The sequence below is a fragment of the Amblyomma americanum genome, chromosome 1 (assembly GCF_052857255.1).
Source record: "Amblyomma americanum isolate KBUSLIRL-KWMA chromosome 1, ASM5285725v1, whole genome shotgun sequence".
In the NCBI taxonomy this organism is placed as follows: Eukaryota; Metazoa; Arthropoda; class Arachnida; order Ixodida; family Ixodidae; genus Amblyomma; species Amblyomma americanum.
The window spans coordinates 197,004,648-197,025,185 of record NC_135497.1 but is presented as its reverse complement, the minus strand read 5'-3'; the positions used below and the strand labels follow the sequence as shown (position 1 = coordinate 197,025,185).

General features: G+C 46.8%; 1 protein-coding gene across 6 annotated transcripts in view; it reads left to right on the top strand.

Annotated features, from left to right (window-relative positions):
- Positions 1-20,538, top strand: part of LOC144114474 (calcium-binding mitochondrial carrier protein SCaMC-2-A-like) — a 77,145-nt gene that overhangs the window by 11,866 nt on the left and 44,741 nt on the right. For 5 of the 6 annotated variants that reach the window (XR_013311043.1, XM_077648228.1, XM_077648227.1 and 2 more), the window contains exon 6: positions 6,466-6,612. The exons of the other annotated variant lie outside the window; for it this stretch is intronic. Coding sequence is in view for 4 of the 5 variants with exons in the window: in XM_077648228.1 (XP_077504354.1) it covers positions 6,466-6,612 (147 nt within the window). In the remaining variant the exon portion in view is untranslated. The remainder of the gene's footprint in view (positions 1-6,465; positions 6,613-20,538) is intronic. 6 annotated transcript variants of the gene reach the window in all.

Sequence of the window (20,538 nt, the reverse complement as noted above, 5' to 3'; positions counted from 1 at the left end):
CAATTTAATGTCAGGCCATATATTTTTGTACACAGAAGAATAGTGAAATGTGAATGCAGTGATGCTTGTAACACTTTAAAATTGTGCATTTCATGAAAACTAGAACAGTCACACTAGCACTGCACGAGCCTCATTCTGAGGCTCGAGTGCGGCGTGAGCCTGAGCCTCAAAGTCGGAGCTTGGTCCAGGCCGCTACATTATCATTCTGCTTAGCTTCAGCGCTGCCCGCCAAGCTCGACATGAGGCCAAGGTCAGCCTGGCAAGGGCCCAGTTGTGCAGGAGCTCAACAGGTGAATTGCTCACTGTGTGCAAGTAGACTCGTAGAACACAAGTAAAGAAGTGGCCAGCAAATGCATTCATATCACAATAACGCTTGAAAAAGTTGGTGTGATAAACACAAAGAAGAGAAGATGAGGCAGGTTTACCCACTCAGATAATCTTGGCTCTGTGCAGCCCCATAGTTCAAAGAGCTAAATAAAAACGGTTGCATACATGCATAAGTTAACAACTTCGTGTTATTTTGAGCTCTCTAATCGATCATTTTTTTCGGCATGTAGTGTCTAAATAAAACGGTCCCAAAGCCGTAGCAATAAAATTTTTTTTTTTTATGAGGATGATTTCGCAGGTTAAATTCATGGCCACTGGCTGTGTTTTCATGGAGACGAAAAGCAGAAGTGCCTGTTTATTGTGTAGTGTGTGTTAAAAGACCCGTTGTGGCCTCAACCAATATGCTATTCCCTATGAAATTTCTGGTAGCTTATATATGTGTTTTTTGGGAGGTGAAGGTACACAGTCAAAGAAGATCTTGGAATAGACAGCTGCGTTGAGCATTCGAATGACGGTCCATCTCCAGCAGTTCTTATAAGGCTTCAGATGTCCATTTGAGAGTGTTGACACAAAACCAAGCAGATGCGGAGGGAGCACCTTTCTATTCTCAGATAGCTGGAAGAGCAAAAGCAAGCAGTGCTCTGTACTTCAGTTAACAGACGCCCTCCTGCAAATGGACCATGTATCAGGCACTACAATGCTGTAAAAAGAATGTGCCCGCCGCCTGTGTCATGTAAAATCCGCATCATCATTGGTCTGCGTGCACTACGTAGCACCATAGCACTAGTAGCACATGCAAGTCCATGTGAAAAAGCTAACTTCCAGAGATGTGCTGAGGGAAAGCCAACTTCTTGAGTGGTATGGAGTTGTTCAAAGTTCTATCAAATGGGATGGTTAATTTTTGTACGATGTAGCCATACATTTTCTTGTACATTCATGTTGTAGCCTTACGATGCTCAGAAATTATTCTATGTAAAGGGTAATTCAATCTGAGTTCGATATAATCGGGTTTGATGTATAGCAGACACCAAAAGATTAGCAAATATATAAGCATTCAGTAATTTTTTTTTTCTCAGCCCAAACCATGGCCTTGTTTCATCCTTGTCACTGCTAGAATGCTCTATAGTGTACTTATCCTGCAATAATTGATCAGAAGCTGTACACGGGCCCTCTGTGTATAGGACTGAGCCCGGCCTGGGCCTTCAACTTTTAAGCCCAGGCCCGGACCTGGGACTGGTGGGACGGTGCATTTTCCGGCCTGTGCGGTGCTCTAAATCACACTACACAAATGCAGTGGAATACTGTGGAGATGTGCTCTAATGAAATAAAGTATTTCGCTAAGCACTAGCTGAGTCCAATTTATGAATGAATAATGAAGCTCCACCCATGAGCATTGTGCACTTGCTTCAGGTGTGTCAGCTTTTGGAAATAGTTCCTAAGGTGTTTCTGCCCTCATCATTTTGCTTTATAAGGCATTCACACAGATGGCTATGCCAGTAAGCTGGGTGCAATGTTGGAACATGTGTCATAGTAGCAGGTTATGTTAGGAATGCCTTCTCTACAGCAGTGAGGACAGGAGAAAATATTGAATTGTTAAATTCTTTTTTCTGAATACTGTACTTTGCTTCATAGCATACGGTTGTGTAGCTGGCTTTTCCAGCAGTGCATTCTGATGCAGCAGTTAGGACACTTAATTCTTGATCTTGGATGCTGTAATTTAGGTTCTAGCGTGCATTCTTGAAGGTGGTGTTGCCAGCAACGGCTTCAGATTGAGAGCTCCAGGAGCCACATATGTAAGTGACAAAACACAGAGGGCAGATGACATGCTTATTTACTCGATTCTAACATGCCCTTGATTGTAACGTACCTGTTTTTCAAGATCAGAAAAAGAAGTGCAATGACTTCGATTGTAACGCGCACCAGACTTGCATGCCTCAGTGAAGAAATACGCACGTGAAGCCGCTCTATTGCCACTTGTCTTCCTTCGCACGCTCATCGGCGTCCGCAGTGCAGACCTTGGCAGCGCGCCAAGGTGCTGCACTGCAATAGCATCATGGTACATATGTCTTACGACGAGAGCTCTGGTGGCGGTGGCGGCACGCTTGGAAAACTTGGCAGAGCTTCAAGACGCTTGTGTGCCGTGGACGGGAGCAGAGGCAGTAGTTTCGTGCTCAGAGCGGGGCTGCCCGGCTGCACCAATGTGTGCTTAGAAAGCCTCCGCACGCAGGGTGACCTTTTTTTAACCCGGTGTCATATTGAACTTGGTGCGTCTTCGGAACCGACATTTCCATGTTGGCTGAAGTCCATATGGGCATTTTGCTGATGGGCCACTTCAGATGCTTGTGGGACATCTTAGTATCCAAGACTGCGGTTAGGCGATATCAATATCGATGTGCAAGAAGTACCAAGCCTTCATTTTTGTGGTGCTCATAACAATAAGGAGTTGATGGTTGATGGCATACAGTAGAATCTCGGTGATACAAATCTCATGGTCTTGCGAAAAAATTCGTATCATCCGAAATTTTGTATCATCCAAACGAACAAAATTCATTTGCTGAGGCGTGAAAAATACATTCACACAGATCTGTTTGTGGCTGACGATATTTATTCACTGCTGTGCGGCCACAGCTCGCTACTCTCGGTGCGTACCGTGCAATTAGCGATTGCGAGTCTGGCGATGTGTGGGCCGCGCACAACCGCTCACTGCGCGCGATACGCACAGCGTGATTAGCGATCGCGACTTTGGTGATGTGCGGGCTGCGCAACCGCCGCTTACTGCGCAACACCGCATGATTAGCGATCGCGACTTTGGTGATGTACAGGCCGCGCACTGCCGCTCAATGTGTGCGGTGTTTACCAGGCGATTAGCTATGGCGACGTCGGCGATATGCGGGCAGCGCATAGTGCTCGAGGGTGCGGTTGTGGCTCGCACGTTCGTATCGTCCGTAGAGGCGATGGAGGTTCGGAACATCCGAAATTCCGCACATCGTACACAATGCACTCTGGCCTGGGAATATCGCGAATTCGTATCATCGCGAAATTCGTATCAGCTGGGTTTGTATCACAGAAATTCTACTAAAGTCGCATTTTCATACTCTATTGTAATGTGCTTGTTATTTTTAGGCAGTTTTTTCCGGAAAAAGGTGTGCATGATACAACTAAATGTAGTAATACTAGCGCTACAGTGTTGTGGCACGTTAGACTTCCTCAGATTTGGTTCGGTTACAAGTTTGGTTACAGCTTTCAAGACTGCTTGCTACAGTTAAGGAAGTAGCCGTAATGTGTAGTAAAAGTTTCAGGTCTTTAGTGCTGCATTTCATTGCTGCATTTAATTGCATTTAATGCATTGGTTCTGACGTCCACACCATTGACAGCTTAGCTTGTTGATGAAATGCTAACCTGTAACATTAGTGTAGTTGCAAACTTGTAATGTATAACTGAGGCAATGAAACTCATTTTTAAATTAATCAATGTTTGAAATTACTCTTGTTGAGTGTAATGAAACACTTACAGATGCAGTGGATGTTCGAATTTCTATTTCATAGTGTGCTTCTTGCTGCAAACTAGAAAGTAGCGCAGGACAGGGACACACACATGCAGTTAACATGTTACTAGTCAGTTAAAGCTTAGTGCATTATTTTGTTGAGTGCACAAAAGGTGAATAGCTAGACCGAGAAAACCAAGCTAAAACTACAGCCAGGAATTATAAAAATCGAATGTGAGGCATGTGCGAAGAGTGTTTTTGGTTCAAAGCAAATGGTAATTTTCTTTGAATAATTTCGAAGGGAATACCATACAAACCTGTGTATAATACAAGGTTTTTTTTTTTTTTCACATTTTAGTGTGTCAAATTTCCGCCTTGTATTGTATGTGGATCCAAACAATGGTCACCTGAAATTTACAGTTCCCATCTCATTATTATTCAGCACTTTCACTATTAGGCTTCCAGCTAGAGGAGGCACTATCCAGCAGTGTCGTCTGTTCACCGTTTCAATAGTTTCGATTTCGATGCAGTTTCACCATGCTGACCTCGCAACACCCATGCTATCAAAAGCAGGGCAGTTGCTGCTCGCACAACGTTGGCATCGCGAGAGTAGTATATGGCTGCTTTTAAAAGGAAAGTAATAGTAGCTAGTAACAATATGCTGTGGCTGATCTGCGCATGCACACGGGGTGAGATGCAAGCGTGGCGTCCGGATCTGTACATACCAGTTAATTCGTGCTTGCACTGCCGTCCCGCGCACATGCCGGAAGTGGTGCACCAGTTTACAACAATGGGAGGACCGCATAGCTACCATGAGCACTGGGACAAATGTGAGCTGGTTTTTTCTTTCCGGCGTGAAATTCTCTGGTCAAGCATGCAGGCGCTAGAGGGGAGGAAAGCCAGCCCCAGGCACATGGAGATGCATGCCCTTTGTCGACGCCTGGTGCGAAGTGTCGCTGGACGTAAGTGCACGGAGGGCCCGGTGCGTGTGCCTTGCGAGCATCCATTCGGATCTCTGAGTCAAGCACAAAATGCAGCGCAAATAAATGCTTTTGGTGAGCTTTCCTCACTTGTGTTAGACGCAAATGAACGCTTTTTTTTTTCATTTTTGCCATCCCTAAATGACATTTCTTATTACGATCGGGTTTTTACGGTTCTTTGAATACTTCTATCACACAAAAAAGGGTTGAATAGGCGTTTTCAAAATCGTGTGCCTTTCAAAAGCACAAAGCCATTACATGAAAAACAAAGAGAGGATGCATTAAAGCTATGTCGACAGCCTGCAAAAATGGTCATCAGAAATTGGGTGAGTCAACCTACATGTGAAGCCGATGTGTTCATAGGGTGTGAGACCTAACTATAAAACCCCTGACTGGTGGTCTTAATTGATGTTGCGTTGTTGTACAGCTCTTGCTTTTAATCGACGACTCGAAGAACACCTGCTAGGAATATGCACCATGTACACAGCACCTAGCACCACCCCGCATCAGGCGTCGGAAAGGCGCACTCACCTCCATGTGCCTCGTGCTAGCTCCCCTTGGTGCTCGCACCATGGCACTTGATTTTCAAATTTCACATGGAGAAGAGTGGCTGCAGTACCAGCAGTCAGCTCAGACTCCTTCTGCGGAAGTCAAGCAACCGTGCGTCCTCCGATCAGAGATTTAGCGTAGCGCAATCCACTTCTGCCGGGAGCCACTACGCATGCACAGGTCGCCCTTAGAATGCTATAAGGCACCATGTGCTGGCCAGCTGTTTGTATGCCTGCCCCGTCGGGACCAATCAGTGCTTGCACATTGACCAATCAGTTTGTGCACATTGGTGGTGCACAGGAAGTGGATTGCGCTATGCTAAATCTCTCTACTGATGCATGGCGCTGTGCCGGTCACTGTTCGTGGGCACCGCTGGGAGCATGGCTGCAAACACCTGACAGGTACAGATCTGGGCGCCACTCTTCTGCCTGCTTGTGTTTGTTGCCGCGAGCATGGACAGACCGTCTCCGGTATACGCGCGGGAGCGCAGACACATGGCTTGGAGTAGGGGCTTTGGTTGTGTATGTGCTGTGGTGCCATCCCGGAGGAGGTACGCTGAACCAAGACCACACGAAGCAAGATTTCCAGAAATCTTATTTGCTCAAGACAAATGCTCCGAGAATTGGAATACCAAACATTCGGATTGAATTGAATATCGGATACTTTACTATTCAACTGAATATTGGAAATTCGAAAAGACCTGATCTCAATCTGGGTGAATACACCTGAGGCTGGTGCATCTCCAGTTCACAGTATGTCTTCACTGTGTAATTTTTGTTTATGGATATTGCGCAAATGAAAACAAGTAGTCGACCCATATTAAATAAAGTGTTCGGCTCGAGGTTGCACTGCGGTAGTTTTACCGCAGCGGTGGTGATACAATGGGCACAAGCTTTCCCCTGCCTGGTGCTCGGCTCCTTTAGGGTGAAATGTTTGGGGAATGGGTGTTTGACCCCACCTTGAGGAGAAGAAAAAAAAAAAACCTTGTTCCATGGCACTCTTTGGCCACATTTGCCCTTGCGCCATAAAAATTCATTATCATTTATTCACTATGGTAGCTTTGCATTCTTCACTTAAGAAAACCAACATGCAGATTAGTAATTTTGCTTCTGTTCTTTTAACCAGGTTCGAGGCAAAGAGTTCCAGTCCATCCATCAGTGCTTGCGGCACATGTTGCAAGAAGGGGGTGTGGGGTCCCTTTGGCGCGGCAACGGCATCAATGTCATCAAGATAGCCCCCGAGAGTGCCCTCAAGTTCCTTGCTTATGAAAAGGTTGGCTTACACCTATTATGTCTCCATGAACTTATTCATGTCATGTTTGAACAGGGAATTTTATGTGTGTTATATGAGAACACTGATCAACAAGTATGGAAATACAGCAACAGCCAGTGATGTGTACTGCCTCATGCTCTTTTGTATATTTCTGTTTGCATTTTTGTCACTGGGCTGCAACTTACGACATTGAAACCTCGTCTGAAATAAAGAAATAGGAGCTCAAAGAAGCATTTGTAGGGAAGCAGTGATGGCATGGTTCTGTAAATTGTCAAGCAAGCGCTAATTGAAAGCAGGGTTGTGGACTAGGTGCAATCACTGGGAATTTTATGCCAAACAAAGACAAAAAGAATCATGGTGAAAGGTCTTTGATAGTGGAAACTCTCAACTTCAGTGAGCAGGCTATTCAAGTATTGGCTGTGCACAGGAAAATTGACTGCTGAAAGGTGGTAGCATGGGCTTATAAGGGATACTGTTAGAGTGGCCGGCATGGAATGACTACCTATTCCTGTTGTGTACCTTCAGTTCCAGTGAATTACACATGCTTGAAGTGATCCACAAGCCCTCCCTTTCTTTTGTATATAAAAAAAGCAGTAAAATGTCATATTTACATTTTTAAAAATGTAGGAGAAAAAACATATATTCCGGGAAAAGGTATGATCGAATCCCTTTAATTTTAAGAGCTGTAACTGTTGACTCAGGTGCTTGCTTACACATCTACCCTTCTAAGGTATGAGTCAGATATTTTAGTGCCCATGATTTGTTTTACTGTACAGGTGCAGCAAAAATAAGAGTAATATCCTACTGTCACATTCCTGGGTGCTGCGTTTCCCCGGCTGTAAAGTTTTTGTGAGCCAGTCCCGTTGAAGCTTTCCCACATGCTATGTTGCTAATGTCACGTGGTTCACTCTGCACGAGCAGTTTGACAGCCTACATTTCAGGTGCATGGAACGACAACGGGGCCAAAGCGGAACTTTAGACGCCATCGGTGCTTAGCGCCACCGTGTTCAGCGGCTTCCGGCATGCTGCACCCATGCCAGTGCTAAACACACTTACAGGCGGCGTAAACCATGTTGCAGTTGTTAGCGTAGCTCCATTGTCGCCGCGGTGGGGGTGCGAATAACTGAAGGCGCAAAAACAAAAACTCCATCATCATCGACCTGATTACACCCACTGCAGGGCAAAGGCCCGTCTCATGTCTCTGCATTTAACCCTGTCCTTTGCCAGCTGCGGCCACCATATCCCTGCAAACTTCTCAGTCTCATCCGCCCAACTAACTTTCTGCCGCCCCCTGCTACGCTTGCCTTCTCTTGGAATCCACTTATTTACCCTTAAGGATTGATTAGCAGCTATCTTGCCTTCACATTACATGCCCTGCCCAAGCCCATTTCTTCCTCTTTATTCCAACTAGGATGTCATTAACCCGCGTTTGTTCCATCACCCTCTCTGCCCGCTTCCAGTCTCTTAATGTTACACCTATCATTTTTCTTTCCATATCTTACTGCATTGTCCTTAATTAAGCTGAACCCTTTTCGTTAGCCTCCACGTTTCTGCCCCGTAGGTGAGTACCGGTAAGATACAGCTGTTGTATACTTTTCTCTTGAGGGATATTAGTAAACTGCCTTTCATGATCCGAGAGAACCTGCCATATGCGCGCGACCCCATTATTCTTCTAGTTATTTCCCTCTCATAGTCCGGATCAGCTGTCACTACCTGCTCTAAGTAGACGTATTCCTTTACCACTTCCAGCACCTCGCTACCAAATGTGAACAGCTGCTCCCTTGCTAGACTGTTGAACATTACTTTGGTTTTCTACATGTTAATTTTTAGACCGACCTTTCTGCTCTGCCTGTCTAACCCATTTACATGCTTCGCAGTTCATCTCCTGGGTGGCTTAGCAAGGCAATGTCATCAGCAAATCGCAAATTACCTAGGTATTCTCTATCAACTCTTATCCCCAACTGTTCCCAATCCAGGCCTCGGAACACCTCCTTTTAAACAGGCGGTGAATAGCACTGGCGAAATGGTGTCTTCGTGCGTGATACCCTTCCTTTTCGGAATTTTATTGCTGACTTTATGGAGGCTATGGCAGCTAGGCTGTCGTTATAGATATCTTCCAGTATTTTCACATACGACTCTTCTACACGCAATGCCTGCATGACTGCTGATGTTTCCACTGGGTCAAATGCTTTCTCGTAATCACTGAAGGTTATATATAGACCATTTTATCATGGGCGCTGCACATACGAAAACAAAGTGAGAGGACAGGGTATCTCCTTCCTTTTTTTCTGTCCGCATGTGGTCAGCTCTCACGGTACGCCTCCTGCAAATTCTGATCTGTGTGAAAGTTACCTTCATGCACAATGATTTCTTGCGCATGTGATGCGGACAAATTCCCGTGTGCGAACGAATTACTTTTTTTTAACATATTCGCATGTGCACATACTATCAGCAGCAGAAATGAACAGGGTGCGTGTTCTTGGAAAAAAAAAAGTTCTATCACTGCCTTGCGACAAAGTCACCTTCTATTATTAACAGGGGTGGAGCATGCATGTTCTCATATCTTCATAAATTCTAGGCTATCGGCTTGCGTGACTGTACCGAAATAATTTTTTTCCGCTCGCCCTCTTCCCGTAAACAACTGCTGCCAGTTGTACCTTCCATGCAATTACGTTCTTGACCATCCGCTCTCACCAGCAAAGTGTCGAGACCACGTATCAGACGCGGCCGAGAGGTTGAAACTCATTTGGTTGATGCTTGCAATCTAAAAGCGCCCTTCACCTGTGAAGCGGTGCAAATGAAACAGCTTGCGCCCGCATACATGCTGCGGCTGCCGATGCTCTTCGCACTGTTCTGGAGGTCATTTTGCACGCTTCCAATAGTTGTTGCTTGCTACAGACGGCAACAACACACTGGTAGCCGGACGACCTTAGGACTCTATTAGTGGCAATATCTAGACGCAGAACGCTTTTCAACTCCTTCATTGCGCAAAAGACCACGCAGAATACTTGCATACAGTGTACCACACCTTAGTGCCTCTGCCACCGGCACATACCAGAGAGGAGGAGCGGCACTACTCGCGCAGAGTTCGAGAATATTTTCCTTGGCGCCGTGAAAACAGTCTATACACCATTTTACGAGGAGTGGGAAGGAGAGGGAGAAATACTCTCAAACATGTGCGCTGCGCGACACCCCACTGTTGCCATCCTCCCCTGGGCTGATAACCCGGCGCGCGGAGCAACGTCCGGCTGGTCAGCCACCAGTCAAGCGCGTGTTTGCGTCTGTACAACAAGAGTTGCACTGTTGTACGGAACACCAACGTCCTCTAGACGTCAAGGTTTTATTGCTGGTTGCGGCAATAGTCGGCGGAAGTAAAAAAAAAGCCGCAAGTATGTACGCGCACCATGTTATGCGAAGGCCTCAGCGTGTCTGCGATGTCTGTTTCTTCACTGCTTTCCTGCCGGCCCTGAGTTGCATTGGTAGTGGACGTAGTTGGTGAAAAGAAAATACTTGCGCCAACAACAAGGTTACGCATCAGCGCATTTTGTGAATGAAATGCAGACAGAAATGAACCCATTGCCCGTGATTAATATCAGGCGCGAACGAAGCACAGCGCCTGGTTTACCAAACTGTACCCTGTACATAATATTGAGAGATCAAGCTTTTGGATGGTCTTGGCAAAGTTGTTTTAATTCAGCAGTACACGATGTAAGAACTTCGCAAATGTGGCCACAACTTCGTTTCGCCACCCACATGTTCACAAATATCCGGACCGTGTGGGCATCGCCACCTGAAAAAAACAAAACAGAAAAACATGCTGTTAGTACAAAAATACTAATTTCATTTGCACAACGGCATGAATGAAAGCGGTGACACGAACTTTTACCCGACTGCAAAGTTCGCATTCAAAATTGCAGCCACGGCAACGTAATAAGAAAGAACATACGGCATGCATGGGACAGTAAACTTCGCCATGCATTGTAATGAATCATTTGACTGAAATCACATCGAATGCACTGTAAGAAAATCCACTATGCATGACCGTGCCAGAGATACGACAAACGCAACGACTTGAGCAGTGCTCCTACCCGACTTAGATTGGGATTCTCAACACAGGTGCGGCTATTCGGCCTGTCAGTGAGCGGTAATAGCGTTCTATTAGCGTATCAACCTTTCAGTCCGTGTAATTACACATTTTCTGGTATTTGTGGCCCAGTGAGTACTGGCGGGAACATAGTAGGCAAGAATGCATGTTGCTTTCAGTGAACTGGCTGCGCGTAGCATGAACAGCCCTACGTGAGTGGCAGGAGGGAGCTAATTTCAATTTTAACACGCGTATCGCCGCAAACAAACACTGCAATGATCAGACGTGGATTCGCTTTGGTCACAGAGCTTGCTGTTGTCTCTTGAATGTTCAGTTTGTGAACGGAGTGCTTTGTTGTAAGCTCTGCATCTAAATTGTCACACTCGCCATGTCCAAGCAGGCAGCGAAAGCGTTAATTAGAAACCGTGCTCCACGAAAAATGATTTATTCGATTCATCTGTGCGATATTGAGTTTCAGCACATTTCGCTTTCGTTTTTCCAACATGCAACACTGTGCCACGTTTGCCCTCAGGCAACCGGCGACAAAAATTACATGCGTGAACTGCAAGCATGGCACTCACTGATGCTGATCGTTCGTTCCATCGAAGCATGGTCGCCTGCTTTCATGCTTTGGCATTTCTTAATCACGTCTTTCATCTCCTGAGATAGCTTGCCGGTATCCTGTTGAACCATCATACCGCCTACTTCTACTGCGCACTCCGTAATGATAGCTGTGAGATTATCGTTCATTGTTTGAACATTAAGATCTTCCTCAGTTAAAGGGGCCCCGAAACACATTAGGTATCATTGCATTGTTTTGCCTGTTGGTTGCATAGAATGAGTTATAGTGATGCTATTAGCATCGGTCCTATCGCGTATACTCTGGTTTTTAATATTTCAGTTATCTCGCGAAAACAAATTCATGGCGCTGATGGTGTCACCATACAGTGGCGGTTTTCAGCAGTGGGTATGACATCATTGGACATGGGATTGATGATTGAACAAACAGTAGATATACTGCAAATTGTGTGAATAAATAGAGAAGTTTCGTCAGGTTTTTGCATTTTATATTACATCAACAAAACCAGCTTATTTGCCTTAGATAGAACCGCTGTAAAGCATGTAAAACAAAAATATACCACCAGAGGCTCTGGCTATTTTTTTGCTGCAGAGGGCTTTGCGCCCCTCTGTACACATCCTACGAGCTAGCACACATCACTTATGGCTACTCTGTATGTATCTGATGACTGCTTTGCGGAATCGATCTGATCAAGCCATTGCATTCTACAAGCGTTTGTTTCGGTCCCAAGGAAGGATGCAAAGAAAAAAACATTTGTTTCACATTTAGCAGTGCACATCGACAGCTTGTGGAGGAGCTCTGAGCGGCGGCGCCAGATGGCGCCACGTTCCCAACAACAGCGCGTGCGGCTTGCTCGTCGTGTCCAATCAGCGCGTTCCTAGTGGCGGGCCATGGTACATGGTAAGCAGTAGCGGTACATGCTATGCTAAAAGTTGTGGGGTTGAATTGGGGAGATAAATACGTTCTCTCCACTTAATCGCAGCTGACACGGTTCAAAGCAGCCCGGACCCCACCCCGTGATCGCGTACGCTACCGAGCGCACGCCAACCACGGTGGGCCTTGCTCTGAGGGAACAAAGGAACGACACATTGGCTGACACAAACGGGCATTTATTGCTACAGCAACAATAACACAAGCTAACAACAAGGTACGCTAATGAATCAAGGTCGTCCGACTAACTAGCAAGGTTCCGAGCGAATGTTCGCCCGTGTTAGGGCAAGGGATACTCCGCGGCCTGGACGGTACGAGATACGGGAGCCAGTCTTCCCGCTGCTTCCTCGCCCCGCCAGGGAAGAGCGGAGCCGCGAGCGACATGTCCGCTTGCACCGATGATCCCAGCCGAAGAGCTTCATGCCCTCTCCCGCGTGCGGGCCCCAAGCAGTCTCTCGCGCAGAGACGCTGGCGCCCTCTCTTGCAAGTTAATGTAATTGACAAGGTAATGCATTCCTCCTCGAGGTGAGGCTGCTGCTGCATGGCGCCTCGCGGGAAAGCAAACACGGGACTGCAGGGCAGGTCTCCACATCCCCCCAACCTTAAATAGACCCACGCGCCTGAAAGTACATGCTATGGAGGAGTCTCCTGGTCTTCATGTCCTTGAGGCATGTCTTGCGGCGGAGGTCATGCCGACAGCGTCCACGCCGACTTCCGCGGTGTTCCGAAGGCGGCGTGAAGGTCTCCGCTGGGACGGCTTGCATGGCCCACAGACTACCATGGCCACAGGCCCGTGAATAGAAGGTCGGTGGGAAAACTGCAGGCTGGGATTCTGGAGTAGTCGCCAGGGCAGCAGCAGTCGGAGGTGACTGCTGACTGGTCTTGCCACAGCTGCCCCAGATGGATGCGGCGAACAGGATACAGGCCGCTCCGTCGCAGCAGGTGGCAGTGAGACGATGTGCGCCAGACAGCAAGCCTGGGGGGGGCTCCACTGGATCTGCAAAATTGCCGAGACGCTCCCAGCATGCCTTTAACGTAGGTCACGGGAGGGGAAACGGTGTCCGCAAGGTCCTCATTGCACAAAGCTTACCTCGCTAGCAAAACGTGTCGGGCGGCTGTTCAAACGCAAAGTTCGAGTGCACAAATCCCTTTCTTGAGTTGAACGAGACTGCTTAGTTCATGCGAGGTTGCAAGAAAAAAAAAACGGGCGTCTGCTTCCATAGTTTCTTCCGTTCCCTCTTCAAGTTTTAAGTTAATTCTAGACCTTACCATTTTGTGATCACTAAAATGCACCTTTCCGAGGACCTCCACATCCTGCACGATGCCATGGTGAGCGCATAGTATGAAGTCGATTTTATTTTTAGTCTCACCATTGGGGCTCTTCCATATCCACTTATCCACTTCCTCTTCTCTCATTTCTGGAAGAAGGTGTTCATGATCTGTAAATTATTTCTTTCTGCAAACGCCACTAATAACTCCCCCCTGCTATTCCTGGAGCCTATGCCATAGTCTCCTACCGCCTGTCCTTGGCCTGCTTCTTGCCTGCCTTCGCATTGAAGTCGCCCATCAGTACAGTGTACTTTGGTTTTATTTTGTTTTTTGTCTATTCCACGTCTTCATAAAAGCTTTCAATGATCTGGTCATCTTTGCTGGATGTAGGCGTGTAGGCCTGCACCACCTTCAGCTTGTACCCCTTTTAAGCCTAATTATGATAGCTGCCACTCTCTTGTTAATACTATTGAACTCCTCTATGTTGCCAGCTATACCCTGATTAATGAGGAATCCCACACCTAGTTCTTGTCTATCCGCTAATCCTCGATAGCACAGTACGTGCTTGCCCTTTAGGGCTGTATACGCCTCATCTGACCTCCTGACCTCACTAAGCCCTATGACATCCCATTTAAAACCCACTAGTTCCTCAAACAGCACTGCTAGGCTAGCCTCACTGGATATTGTTCTAGCGTTAAAAGTTGCCAGGTTTAGTTCATAGAAAGTTGTGGCCAAGTACTACACCAGGGTGGCCAAATCTGTTCTGGTGAGGGAGTGCTTTGTCGCTTCTGCTCACCGATATCAGGCTGCATTCCAGGCCTGGTTATGCAGTTCTCTCGACGCGCGGAGTTTTCTTTTCTTTTCTTTTTCAAACTCTGTGAAGGATTACGCGGCACCGGGATTCGAACCCCGTTCCTCTTGCACACGAGGCGAGTGCTCTTACTCTACGGCATCGCTGCCTTGCTGCAGCGGTGATGAAACTGTGTCGTGGCAAATGCCACAAGGGCAGTGCTGCATGTGGTGCAGTTGCATGGGTTGGCCCCGATGCATGTTTCTGTTATCTGTGTTAGCTCTGTCACCTGAAGATCAAAAATGCGATTTCTAGGTTCCATTAGATGAGGATTGTGTAGGATTAATGCGGCTGCTGCTAAAAAAGTGCAGGAGCCGCACGTGTGCCCAAACATCATCTGCTTCATGCGCCCGCCTTCATTGCTGCTGCCTCCCTTCTACCAACAATTGCCGAGGCAGACGAAGAGCCATAGGGTGTTTAGGACTTTCTTTGCATGCGAACGATCGCGAGAGCCACAAAGCCCTGCAAATTCTAGAGAAATGTGTTCCTCATACTATAACAAAAAGTAAAAAATTACTGGCAATGATGTACATTTATTATTTTTTTTCACTTGCGCTTCTCAGTTACTACGGTTCCCGACTGGCAGGTTTTTTTTTTTTTTGGAATGTTTGTGAGAAAAATGTAAACTTCGTTCTACTGCACGGAGCATGCTTCGGCAGTTGAAATTTTCGCGCCCATTTAGATATGATGGTTTCTTGTGTTTATACACGAGCACCAACGAGATTGTCCCCTGTTACATGGTGGTCCTCAGAGTATATTTTAAAAATCCCCTTAATTAAAGCTAAGATTAATTATGCAAAATCTTTAATATTCAATTTAGGGTCAAGTGTGCTTCATTAAGTTGTAGAGGAGGTTAAGAAACAACCGATCCAGTTTCTTGTGGAAACTTATCTCCTACATGGTCCTTTTTTTCGGCATTTAAAGAAGGGCTTCGAAATACGAAAGAAACCACGTGACAGTACTCATGCGCTACCATATTCCTGCTCTCCTAACCGTGTTTTTAACGAACGAAACATGTATGCTGATCGTGCCCAAGTGTTCGGCTGCCACTAAGCTCGACGGGCTGTGCAATGATTCAGATGAAGAAAATGAAAGCTACCGTGAAATATGTGACTTTACTGATTTCGTTTCTTTTTCTGTTTGTTTTGTCTTTGTGAGGGCTCAATAAAAGCTCGAGAGATTTAGTTTCACGTACGTACCGAGTTCACGTACGCAAACATGAGAAGTCTACGGAGCATACGCGCATGTCGCTTCAAACCCTTTTAGTTGCACATACGCGACAGACACCGCGCGTTTTTCCTAGCGCCATCTACCGAGAGATGCAGACACTGCTGTAGCCACTCTTAAGACGAGACGAGTCAAAATAAAGCCAGTCAAACTGCATTGGAGCGCTACTTCATTAGGCTTAACAGCTGCGAAATCGCCTTTATATCTGAAAAACAAAAGCTATTTGTCGCTTGAAACTTTATGCGAGGGTAAGAATGGGCAAATCGAAGGCGAATACAACAGTTTAGAACACGATATCGTGTCGTGGGATTAGCGACGAAGCTGTTATCGCTGTGAAGCGGCGGGCAGGCCGCCGCATTGTTTGTCAATGCTACGTACGCAAGCAACGCAGAGACCGCAACATAAAAATCCGAATCTCACGTACGTACGTGAGACTCGCGCATACCCTTTGCGTTCTGCGCATTCGCACTGGTCACCCGTAAGAGCTCTACGTACGTGAAACTAAAACTCTATTTACTGCCGGTGGCTTGCCTAACACTTATTGCAGATTACGCCGTGCGCTTTTCATGTTTGAGAAGAATGTGCTGATGCACTTTCTGTTGAAAGTGGCGTTAGCCACTCAATTTGAGTTGCTGAGCAAGCACGCATTGCTCATTTAGAATGCGTATGGCAGCGTTACAGTACGGCAGCGCAAGAGCGCATTCATGTTCTTTATGTATATTTTGCGGACTTTCTTTAAAGGGGCTCAGAAACACCTTCTTAGGAGAGTACGTAAGCTCTCTCAATCACTACAATCTCTCGTCCATGAACACCTGAGCCAAATAATACACTCCTACATGAAGCAGAGAACCCATAATCACACGCAAAAGTTAGTGAGTCTTTTCCGCCGACTTTTTCATGCTTGCGCCCATCTCTGTTGCTTGCTGCTGCATAGTTCTGTTCAGAGATGGCTGTTGATTAGATTCTTTCAAGCATTATGCAGCTACCATGGCCGCGGCCAGTTAGCAGTGTCGATTTGGTGGGTCAGGAAGCTCCGCCACCCGGGGAATTCCTGCACATGTCGGCAGTGTGACCGGCTTAGGACTGGTGACCTTTGAGCGTGCAAAAAGTGATGGAAGAAGAGGAAAAGGTACGAAGACACTGTAATTCAAATTTTGACTACAGATAACTCGGCTTTTACGCGTTGATTAGTTAAGCCTTGCCTCATGTGATCAAGAAAACGGGGTTTAAAAAGATATCCTCTAGAAAAACCTTGTTAATTAAGGCTTCGAACTGGCTGCTGAGGATCAGTGGCTTTATTGTTTGTCTGCTGATCCCAAAATGGCAGGATTGAATCGCAGCTGCGGCGGCTGTTTTTTGATGGAGGTGAAAGCAGAAACGCTCGTGTGTTGTGTAATATCAGCATACGTTAAAGAACATTATATGGTCTAATTTAATCCAGAGCCTAGCCGCCGCAGTGGCTGAGTGGTTATGGCGCTCGGCTGCTGGCCCAAATGACGCGGGTTCAATTCCGGCTGCGGTGGTCGAATTTCGATGGAGGCGAAATTCTAGAGGCCCCCCTCATAGCCTGAGTCGCTTTGGGACGTTGAACCCCCATAAACCAAACCAAACCAATAATCCAGAGCCCTCCACTGCAGTGTCCCTTGTAGCCTATTTGTCGCTTCCGGATGTTAACTCCACATACTGATACCAATTTAGACGTTGAGAGGCAGGATGAAACATTCAAAGGTCAGATTATTAAATGGCCCCTTGACTGCCAAAACTATACTCCATTTCATACATCAGGTGCAATGCTGAGAAAGGTACGGAAGTAGTCCGCACAGGAAAATAAAGGAAGGCGTGTTACTCCGTGCTTTCTCTGTGGCCGACTGGTCTAAGGTACGAGAAAGCAACAGCGTGTCGTCATCAATTAAGAGTGCATTTAACCAAGCTGATGGCGAATATGTCTTGTAGTAAGCTGCAGGCAAAGCATTTACTATGTTTCGCTCACCACAAGGAACGCACTACTTTTTGGTTGCAGGTGCAGGCAGCGCATACAAGAGTGCTAGCTTTGACAGCATTGCACCTGATGTATGAAACAGAGTAGTATAGGCATGTGTGAGCAGTGAATTTTCAGTTCGAAGCAAATTGAAGCTAATGTTTTCAAATTGAAGCGAATAGTTTGCTACTGGAAATGCTGGAGTAAGAAAAAGAAAAAAAAAGTCAGTTCGTTAGGGCTGAGTAGCATATGCTGAAAGAGATGGTTAGCAGAATTCGTGGAGGACACTTAAATAAAAACAAAACAAACTAACAAATCCTTTCAAACTTGCATTAGGAAATGTTCAAACCGCAGCAAGCCAAAATGCACCAAGCATCATAGTCTCAAGCCCTTTGCCATACGGTTCTTTATATGCTGCTGATTTTAAGTATCAAAGTTGCTGACAGATTAGAACCTTTGTGGCAGTCGGTGAGGCATCAGTGAGAGATGTAGCGCAAAGGAACCAAGGACGACAAAGACACAAAGAAAGCGCTCGGAAGCTGAAATTTTAGACATGATTTATAGTTGTATGGCACCTTTTCATGCATCCTAGAGTTCAGTGCATAACCATGGCTGAAATTTTGAGCACCTCGCATCTGATGCCGCAATTTCTCCAACCTTAATTGCGCGGCATACGGTCACATGACCACACACGCAATTGCACTTTCGTGCCACTGCCAAAGAAGGGTATGGTGTAAGATGTCAGTGTAGGCAGTACCTGCGCCACCATATAATAATCAGAGGATGCGGTACCATCAATTTTTCATATGGGCTTTTGTGTAGACCAAACTCGCAACATTGCGTGTTGTGCTGCTTCTAGAGGCGCGTCGGTGGCATGGGCCAGCACGAGAAGATGCAAGCACACCCTCTTCCCCCACACACATGTGCGGCTGTGCAAAGTCACAGGGTGCACCTATCCTTGGAGAGCAGGTTTAAATGCAACTCTTCTGATACGAGTCTTTTCATCTAAACGCGTAAAAGGGAGAAGCGCGGGAGGCGTACCCGTATGCCAAGATTGTGAGCGCAAGAGAATGGCGGTGCTCTTTGAAGTGAAGACTGTGCATCTGCTTAAAAATGCTGCACAGTCCTGGCTTCCACATTGCGGCACCTACAGTTACTGGCGTTTCACCTCACTTAACCCGCAAGGGCACCTTGTGTAACGAGGTGTTGGTGCTTGGCGCCACCACGGACCCTTAGCCCCCATACCGAAGCTGTCATCCGTACCGTGGCGATAGGTTGAAAGGTGGAGGGAAGAAACCTTGAACGGTGGCGGTCGAGGAAGTGGTCAATCCTCGGCCGATGGGCTCCTCGTCTGTCTACCAGGGGGGGAGTCCCGGGACCTTCCTCTGTGTATAAGGGTGAATCAGAGGCGACAAAGTATTTGGAACCCTTAGCCAGTACATGCCGTATGGAAAAATTTTCAAAAAAATCTGATCGGCTCCCAAAAAGGAGTCGCACCGATGCGAAACAATTGATGCCACAGAAACCAGAAACGTTTCCGAAGTTTTTCATGGTTCACTCAAACACTGATGAACCGGTAGCCAACCTGTCTGCATTTGTCATCGCCAACACCCTAAAAAGCTGTGTAGGCAAAAACTACAAAGCAAAAAAGCAGCGAACCGGAGATCTCCTTGTAGAAATAAACACAAAAGAACAGAGCGCGAAACTGATGTCTTTACAGAATCTTGGAGAAATGAGCGTACAGGTAACCCCGCACCGCACCCTGAACCACTCAAAGGGCGTCATATCTGAATATGAACTCCTACAGAGTACGGATGCGGAAATGGAAGAAGAACTAGCTGAACAAGGAGTAATAGCAGCCCGACGAATAACCATCCGGAGAAATAATGCTGAAATCAAGACAAAACACATCGTCCTAACTTTCAATAGTACAACTCTCCCTGATTCCATCCACGCCGCATACCTCCATTGTAAAGTCCGCCCATACATACCAAATCCGAGACGATGTTTCAAGTGCCAGCGCTTTGGACACAGCATGTTGGCTTGCTGGGGCAAACCCACGTGTGTCACATGCGCAGAAGACGCACATACAGAAGAAAGATGCGAACGCACTCCAAAATGCATCAACTGCAATGGCGCACATGGCGCGTACTCCAGGTCGTGCCCAGTTTGGAAAACAGAAAAACAAATCATAACTTTGAAGACCACAGAAAACCTGTCCTACTTTGAAGCAAAAAAACGCGTCTCTTTCCAACAGAAAGGGACATACTCCGAAGCGGTGACGCGGGGACCGCCGCCGCCTTCGGTTTCTGTCGGCACACAGGTCGATCCGAAGGACCTGGGGTCGACAACCAAGTCCCCACCACAGAAGTCAATGACACAGTCCACAGGGCTGAAAATTTCGCGGGAAGACCACGCGATCCTCGCCGGAGGCCCTCAGGCCCTACTTTCAGCAGTGGCATCCTCGGCGATAGACACCCAGAACAGCTATGCTGAACTGGACCTGTCGCCCTACCCCTATAAGAAGGCAACTACTGGCCCAAAAGACTCTGCCGCTGGAGCAGGGCCTGGTTCAGCGGTGCCAGCAAAAAAGACGAATGCGAAGGCCACGGGCCATCGCAACCAAGAAGCATCCTCCACGTCCACCGTGGAGGAGATGGATGTCAGCGAAAGTCCGCGGACATCTAAAATACACGCATCCACGGAATCTCCGCAGAAATCCGGCGCCACGAAAGTGGCGATGGATACAACTCCTAGTTCGCCACCGCTGCAGCGGCGGCGAGACTCCCTAGAGAAAAAAGGGAAACCACGAATCACTGCTCCTGAAAATAAGTGACTTTCCCCAATCCCCAACTTATCACAATGGCATATCTAATACAATGGAACTGTAGAGGTCTACACAGAAACTACACAGACATAACCGATATGCTCAAAACAATGGCACCTACAGCTGTGTGCCTGCAAGAAACGAACCTTGGGCCACAGCACACAAACATCTTAAAAAAATA